Source organism: Setaria italica, chromosome VII (genome assembly GCF_000263155.2).
Source record: "Setaria italica strain Yugu1 chromosome VII, Setaria_italica_v2.0, whole genome shotgun sequence".
NCBI lineage: Eukaryota > Viridiplantae > Streptophyta > Magnoliopsida > Poales > Poaceae > Setaria > Setaria italica.
The window spans coordinates 28,430,913-28,439,315 of NC_028456.1; the positions used below are offsets into that span (position 1 = coordinate 28,430,913).

The 8,403-nt window shown below is 53.8% G+C and overlaps 2 protein-coding genes across 2 annotated transcripts; both read right to left on the reverse strand.

The window, feature by feature from the left end:
- Positions 1–4,503: 4,503 nt before the first annotated feature.
- On the reverse strand, positions 4,504–5,418 carry LOC101777227. The gene has a single exon (XM_004976561.4). The coding sequence runs from the start codon at positions 5,198–5,200 to the stop codon at positions 4,928–4,930; it is 273 nt and encodes a 90-aa protein (XP_004976618.1). The 5' UTR covers positions 5,201–5,418; the 3' UTR covers positions 4,504–4,927.
- Positions 5,419–7,206: 1,788 nt separating this feature from the next.
- Positions 7,207–8,050, reverse strand: LOC101777647. Its single transcript, XM_004976562.3, has one exon. The coding sequence runs from the start codon at positions 7,954–7,956 to the stop codon at positions 7,645–7,647; it is 312 nt and encodes a 103-aa protein (XP_004976619.1). The 5' UTR covers positions 7,957–8,050; the 3' UTR covers positions 7,207–7,644.
- Between the last annotated feature and the right edge of the window lie 353 nt (positions 8,051–8,403).

Consider the following 8,403-nt stretch of genomic DNA (forward strand, 5'->3'; position numbering starts at 1 on the left):
GAGGTCTCTGTTGATTGCTTATACATCATATATACGGTATGGCCCTGTCAAGGTCGCTTTCTTTGACACCCAATACATTGGATGGAACCTGTCATGACAAAAAAGAATCCTTCGCCACCAAGCTCTTATGAAGGCAACATTTCTTATACTTTTTTCCTTTTCTTTTTAAAAAAAACAAACGACTGATCAGGGCAATTCAAGTCATCAACCACCTTAAATAAGTGGGAGTAGGTTCCATGTTAATGATGCCAATAATTGAGTATTCTTTTATCAGTTTTGCCTAGTCAATTTTCTTTGCTCACTTCACTCGCTCCTCCATAAACAAAAAACGGCACCTCTTAAATCTGAACTAGTACAGGATCTGTCCGGCCCCAGGCTTTGTTTATACAGACGAACGAAAGAAACATTTGATTACCAGCCGGTGGTTTCATCGAACGGGCCTGATGGATACGTGTTTTGTTCCGGCCCGGGCGCGTCGCTTTCTGCTGCAAATGAAACCGGTGGCCGGTGGCCGGAGGGCCAGCGCACGCAGTATCGTGCGACGGAGTCGCCGTCGCCATCACTGGGGGCAGTGACACTCCTCTTCCTCTCCCGTCCCCGCTGTTGCTTTGTGTTTCGCTGATTTCTTGTGCCTTGCCTTTTCGACGTGGATGCTATCGTCACCCTGCAAATCGCGAGATTCACCACAGGGAACCTAGGGAAAAAAGGGCGGCCCCTGATGAGCCAAATGCAGCATGCCGACATGCCGCCATGGAGCTGTGTGTGCTGGGCCCCGCCTGTTCTTGGACGGCCGTAAATTTTGGCACGGGAACCCCGTGCTCCTGAGTCCTGATGATAAAAAAATGTTCAAGACATAGTAAGCATCGTTAACCAGCTAGTTTGACGAATGGTTATTTCTGACAGTATCTTTCTTCAGAACAGGCAGCTTTCAGCATGTGTGTTACTACTTTGTAAGCTCTCGAGTCAAATTGAACTGCACATACTAGGCAGGAAAATGTTGCAGGTGGCAATGGAAGGGAAAGGAGTGTGATGGGCGAATTCATTTTCAATGGAGAAGATCAAAGATGATTGAACCAAACTGCTCCCCGACCCCCCCGGTCAAAGAAAGCGTCCTGTTGTGACTATATCACTATACAAGTGGTCAGTACATGTGGTCACGCTGCTTGACTTAGCACGGTCAGATGACTGAATTCAGTCCCCTGTTTACTGAACAGAAAATTCGCATGGCCATTTACTAGATTCCTGCAAGAGAAAACTAGATGGGGGTACAATAATGCAGGCTTGGCTGAGTCACGGGTGACCAAGAAAGATTCTTAATTTGTGCAGAGAACAACATTCATATATATTCTCAGAGAAATGAGAAAAGAAACCCACAAGAACCTTTCGTACGACAAAGCAGTCACCGAATTATTCTGAAGCAACGTCATTATCTTGGCGCCAGAATATTGCCCTGATTGATTTTTGTCTCCTATCAGAAACATGTAAACAAAACACCTAACGGAATCACAGCATGGCCGATGAAGGTCCCTGGAGGAAAAACAAATGGGAACACTCAGAAACCGAGCCATCCTAAATTTTTCTAACGGCTAACAGGAGGCAAAATAAAATTCCGTTCGTCTCGATGTTTCCTTTGACAACTGACAGGAACTATCGAGATTAAAATTCTACCACCAGAAACCGTGGATTCAGCGCCTCAACTACCAAACAAGAAGATGCAGAAATGATTTCTCTTTCAGTAGCTGTCAGAGTAGCTCCCAAGCAAGCTTTGACAAAACAGAGTATTTCCTGGCATTGACAAACTAATCATTCCCACCCCAGTTAATACTGCAGCCCCGTCTCCGTGAGTCCGTGGGCCGGCCGGGCGGACGAGACGATGAGAAGATGGATCCTCAAACTGAACGAGAACTGGTGGGGCCCATGCGTTGCATGGGCTTGACTTTTCGCCGCATGATTAACCAGCAAGAACCAAACACGACCCAGCTGTTTGTTCCCTAAGCACATTCCCAACAGCTCCTAAACAGCAGCTCATAGTGACAGTACTCACTCGTAGCTGACGCATACACGTGCACAGGGACGCTGGATCTCAAGTTCCTTCAACCGTCACACGTGTACTCGAGCTGGCGGCTTAAACAACCCCAATAATCAAACTCTCAGTATCATTACCACTTTACCAGTTCCATGCTTTCCTTGCACACCAATTAACCCCCCCTTTTAAAAATCGAACTGCTAGCCGAGATGGGAATCAAGCATGAGCACGGCTTGCTGCTCTTTTTACCAGCAAAACAAAAGAGGAGTGTATACAATGCGGCAAGGCCGTGGAGCCATGTGCTCGCATCTTCACCACCATTAGGCAGGCTCTGCTTTGGGTTAAACTAACGCAAAGCTTGATCGACCATCATGGCCGGGGCGCCGCGGGGGCTTTCTGCCCACCTATGGGACGGCAGCGACACACATGCATGGACGCATGGTTAGGCACGCCAACACAGCCGTCGTCCCACGGGCCGGCCACGCAGGAGCCGAGCTCTCCGCTCCACTGATTATTATTTGCCCTTCCTTTTCCCCCCGACGGGAATCATGGCGGGTGCTGGCGCGCACGCCGTGCCCCGCGACTGGAGCGTGCAGCGGTGGCCTCGGCTGATTCCGGGCTCGCTTTTCCGCCGTGGGTGCGTAATCGCTCACGTCACATGGGATGGGTCGCGGCTCGCGAGCTTGGTCGTGAAGCCAGGGGAACGGACGGGTTTGTCTAGGCGTAGGCCGCGAGAGCGTGCCAGGTTGCGCCTTGGGAACGGACGCGGCGGATGCGTTTTGGCTTGGGGGAGAAGCACACGCACCCCGCGCGCGCGGCTCGAGTTCTGCTTTGGGGACCATCTCTCGAGTGATTTGCTTGCCCGTTCGTTGCCGCTCCCGTGTGGGAGGCTTCGCTGCCGGCGAGGCCACTTTCCGGGAAGCAGCCGAGGCGGCCTCGTTGAGATCTGCGCTGCCGCTTGGCCATTTTTTACAGCGCGGATTCTGTTCGGCTAGGCAGGAGCGGACGTTTCCGCCGAGGGAGGTCTCCCGCACGCATATGGCCGGATACAATGCACGGAAAGCATTGGTTATCGAAGGGCTCCAAAAGTTGTCCGGGGCGTCCGGTTGACTCGACGACGTGTCCAGCCGGCCACGTGATGCTATTGCAAGGCCTTGACCAGGGCGCACGAGTCGTTGGGTCTTGGGGGTGGGCGGCGCGCCGTACCGTACGTGCGCTGTCACGGCTGTTTACCGTGGCCAACTGACACATGTTAGGTTCACGCACCGGGCCCGTCCGTCCGATGCAGCCAGGGCATGACGTGTCCCCCGATCGTGCTGCCTCAAGGTTCCTCTCTAAAGATCGTGTCAACAATATCAGAAAATGTATCTCTTCCACTATTTCTTTTCTCTGTGTCGTAGTACGCAGTTTCCGAATTTCACAGCTTATTACTAAGTCATCATATATTCATATTCCTCATTTCCTGGGCATTTCACCAAGTTCTCTGCAGCTCTTCTATACGTATCGCAAAGTAGCGTAGGGAAGGCATAACATTGGAATCCACAATTGGCAGTCGTTGCATTGCAACTGGCGCTGCTACTTGCCTACGACATGATCTCAGGCCTATTCAATTTACAATGAGATCAGATCAGGGGAGGTGGTGATAGCTTAAACGCAATTTATCATTGAGAACCGCTCCGGCACTCCTCTTTCAACTTTTAGCACAAATCTTAAAGCAGCCCACCAACTAATTCCTTAATTCATTTTCGCACGGGCCACAAATGGGCCCAGCCCTACCCTTGTCCAGCCCATGCTCCCCCAACTCATGATCCATCCCCATCCGCTTTCCCCGCTAGTCCGTTCCTTCTATCCTCTTCTTCAGAACCATTTCGTTTCACGTGCGTGACGAGCGCTCTATGGTGGCAGCAATCGTTTCGTTTCAGGATGCAACGGGCGAGTTGAGGAGTGCGATGCGTGATCTTATTTGGTTTAGATGCAAAATGAAACGGCACCGATGGCGGAGCGCTCGAGCCGATGGCAACGAAACGAAACAGCGCCGACGAAGGGGATCGAGGGGGAAAGGACGAGACAAGTGGGGAAAGCGAATGGGAATGGATCATGGGTGTCGCGGGCGTGGGCTGGGGAAGGGTCAGGCGAAGCCCATTCGGAACTCATGTGAAATTTAATTAAGAAAATAATTAATTAATTAGTGGTTTACTTAAAGATTTGTGCTAAAAGTTAAAAGAGGGGTACCGGAGCCGTTCTCTTTATCATTTTCTTGAATATTTTGCGCAGCAAGGCTTTCCCGATGATACGGATCTACGCGGTGATGCTTCTGATGCTCACGCATGCATGTTGGAACGCACGAATTGCCGTACCAATTTCCTCGGAAAAATTATACAGCTTCGATTCCGTGCGTATTATAGGATGCGACAATACATGCTTCAGCGATCCACCGCATCAGATCAACAGAGAACAGGAAACGTTTAGACAAGACATGGTTTCCCTAAAAAAATTGCTCAAATATGAAAACATGATTCTCAACTGCATTGGATTTACAGAAGGATCAAAGTGGTGTACAAACCAAGCTAAAAACACTCGCGCACACCCGATGAGCCAAAAATCAGAGCGCAGGAAAAGGGTTGCTGCATCATTGCGGGCGGCTCAGATAGCCAAAGCCACAAGCAAGCAGATCAGATGTGTAGTGTTGTTCTTCTTCCCCCTGCTCCTAAGGTTCTTCGCTCTCCGGCGCCGATGGGCAACGGCGCATGCAATGCCCAGGCCGGGCAACAGCGACGGAGGAATCAAACTCCTTTATCCCATCAGCTCCGTCGACGATTCTTCTCATCAGGTGCTGAAATCTTGTTGAGACACAAGCGGAAGATCTTCCGGCGGGCTTTGCAGGTTCCAGCTGCCTGGCGTTCAGCTCGCCACGGACACCTTCCTGGACTCCTGGTGCCGGGACTCCGTTCCGGACGAGTACTGCTGGTGCCTCCGGGCGGCCCGCCTGGCGCGGATGGCGTCGACCTGCATCTGCTCGTGGCGGCAGTCCTCGCTGCAGAAGGGCGTATCCCCTCTGTACATGAAGATGTCGCTGTCGCGGCCCAGCGGCTTGGCGCAGAGCGCGCACGCGTCCAGCGCCGGCGCGGTGGGCTCGCAGAGCGGCTCGGCGTCGAAGAAGAAGGCGGAGGCCATGCCGGTGCTGGTGGTGTTGCTTCTCTAGCTACCGCGGCCTTGAGCTTGGCAGGCTTTGCCTGTTGCGCTGCTGCTTCGGGTGGACGGAGGACGGGAGGAGGACTTGGGGAGGTGAGATGAGTTGGGGAGGCGGAGGCCGCGGGGTATATATGGTGGAGGGCGACGGGGACGGCAAGGCAATGCGCGGCGAGTGCAGTGCACGGGTGGGAAAACAAGGGTCGGGCGCGGGCGAGACGGCCCACGGGTCGGGCGATACCGCCCGCCGGACGGACGGAGCCACCGAACCGGGCCGGGGGAACGGAATGGAGTGGTTGGTTCTTTATTATTCCCGGCATGGTGCAGCGGTTGGATCGGCCCGACGAGCTGCTGATTGCCGCCGTGTCCGTGCCTGCGCTGCGCGCGTGGCCCACGCGCCCGGCTCCACCACCGCGACGAGAACGACGTGGGGCGACGGTGACCACGACGTGGCTGGGACGGGCTCTGGTTTCCGAAAGCACACAGCGGAACCGCACTTGGACGTCCCGGTGCTAGACGAAAACCGTGTGCGATGCTATCGCATAAAGGGCAAAGGTGTTCGCCCGCTAGTGGACTAGAAATACCACTATCGCATAAAGGGAAAAGGTGTGCGAGACATATAATTCCCATCGACTATTATTAATCAACGGAAAAGAGAAGGTCGGAATCGTTTGCGACAAATCTGCGCGATTAGGCAAAGCTCCAAGCTTTGGCTTAAACTAATGTAAACGCCCAGGCCTTTTGCCAACATAAGGATGCAGGTGCTTCCCGTGCCCCCACTGGCCCCACATGGTTAGGCTCGAGACGCAAATGATCGAGAGCACTGCCCTGTGCGGCTGTGCCCAAGCCCAACCAGTGCCCTCGCAGTATATTTTTTTATTACGGGAATCTTGGGGATGTGTGTGGTGCATGCACGCCAGGCGGCACCCTCTGGCTCGTCGACGCCGCGGGTAGCATGAGGCGTTTGCGTCCGCGGTGATGATTCTGGTCACGCACCGGCACCGCCTGCCGCACGCAATCTGAGGCTGGTGATTTAAAAACGCTCGAGGGAGATTGGAGGATCGGGGAGAAACTGGTTGTTTAAACCGAGAGATCGCCAGGTTTCGCCTTGGCGGGGCGGGCACGTCATGTCGTAGCGGCGAAGCACCTTGCGTTTTGCCGGATTCCATGATTCCATCGGTCCGTCGCGGCCGGCAGGCTTCGTCCCGGGGAACAGCTTTTCTCGAGATCTGCGCCGGGTTTGCAACTTTTAAAGTGGCTTCGGAGGGAAGCATTTCGCGTTTCTAAACTGAACTGGAGTCGGACTACCTCCTCTACCTGCAGCCTGCTGGTATCTGCTCCTGGCAAACAGGCAAAGCGACTGATGCGGCCAGATAAAAATCAGAGGGTATGCATTGCAGGGTTTGGGGGGGAAAATGCTTGTAACATGTTTTCAAATAGAAAACAATGCTTGCAACTCGCAATGCTTGGTCGTGCAAATAAAATTGTTTGGAAGTAGTGGGAGTACTCGGGTACTCGCTGTCCACCACACAGGTGGTGTTTGTTGCGGAGGAGATGAAAACACATGGAAAGCGTGGGAGCTGCTGGTTGCTGCCCGTGCGCGGCGTCCACACGTGCTGCGTAAGCGGTGAGTCACGTCCTACCTGGTGCTGACAGGGCACATGCTCCGCCGACCGCCGGACGCCCACTAGACACTGGTTCCAGCCTAGCCATGACGCAAGGAGGATCTCCGGTGACTCAGCGATGAGTCGTGAGGCGTGCAGCATGGAATTAAAAAGAACAAGGAGTTGAAATGTCCAACGCATCTAATGGGGGCGTGGTGATGTGGATCTTCCACTATGATCTTTTGTTTAGCCACTTGACTGACAGGTTATACATCTGAAGCCTGAAGTTGCCAATTTGCCATACAGTTGAGGCAACTACACAGATGACGTGATCAGCACCACTCGTGCATTACTTTTTTTCTCCCAACCAATTCAGGCACATAAAAATAGCACGACATCTCATGGCAATTTATTTCCAGACGAAACTCATTTCACCTCGATACATGATTTTTTCCTCAAAAAATTTGCTTGGAATTTGGAACCAAGCTTTCCAAATGTACATCACGGTGTTGTGATCGGGTTGGATCATACACTGATCACCGTACACGGCACTCTAGAACTAGAACAAAACCAACCCAAAGGAGCTGTTATTGGACACTGGGCAGCGGGAGGCGCTGGCTGAGAAGGCCAGTGCCTCATGCCATCATCTCACGGATCCTTCTCCGCCGTGGACGGCCATCACCGCTCTGCTCAGGCCGGGCAAAGCGTGACGGAGAAACGGATCTCCCTTGTGCCCCATCAGGTCGACGTTTCCCCGTATATCTTCTGGAGTCAAACCACGCCTCGCTAATCAGGTCTCCGGATGTGCGCGCGGCGTCCGGCTGTTTAGCTTGCCACCGCGGACACCTTCCTGCTCTCCTGGTGCCCACGCCGCGACTCCGTTCCCGACGAGTAGGGCTGCCGCCGGCCAGCTGATGACCTTGCGGCCTGCCTGGCCCGGATGGCGTCAAACTGCATCTGCTCGTCGCGGCAGTCCTCGCTGCAGAAGGGCGTGTCGCCCTTGTACATGAAGATGTCGCTGTTCCGGGACAGCGGCTTGGAGCAGAGCGCGCAGGCGTCCAGCGCATGCCGCCCGGGCTCCCCCAGCGGCTCCGCGTCGAAGAAGAAGGCGCAAGCGAGATGTGCTGCCGCCGCCATGGCTTTGGTTTTGCTATGCGCGTTGCTGGAACTAGAGCGTCGAAGCTAGAGAGGACGGAGGACGGGATGGATGATTTGAGCCGAGCTCAAGTGAGAAGGGCCGGTATATATTGGCGGACTGGGAGTCTGGGACGGGCAAATGGGCAATGTTGCAGTGCAGTGACTGGTTGCCGGGTTGGCCCGGAATCGGACGAGGCTGACTCGGCTCCACCGCGACCGCGACGAGGACGTGAGTAGGCGGCTGGGCCATGTTTGATGAAGGTGGGGTCCTGGAGATTCCAAGCACACACCGACCGGCCGGGATCGCACAAAAACGTCCCCGTTACACGCGAAAACCGTGGCCATCACAGCAGGAACGAGTGCAGCAACTGCGAGGAGTATATATTCCATGGAAAAGCATACCAACTTGCACGGGATCAACACCATTACTCAGGCCCCAAATTAACT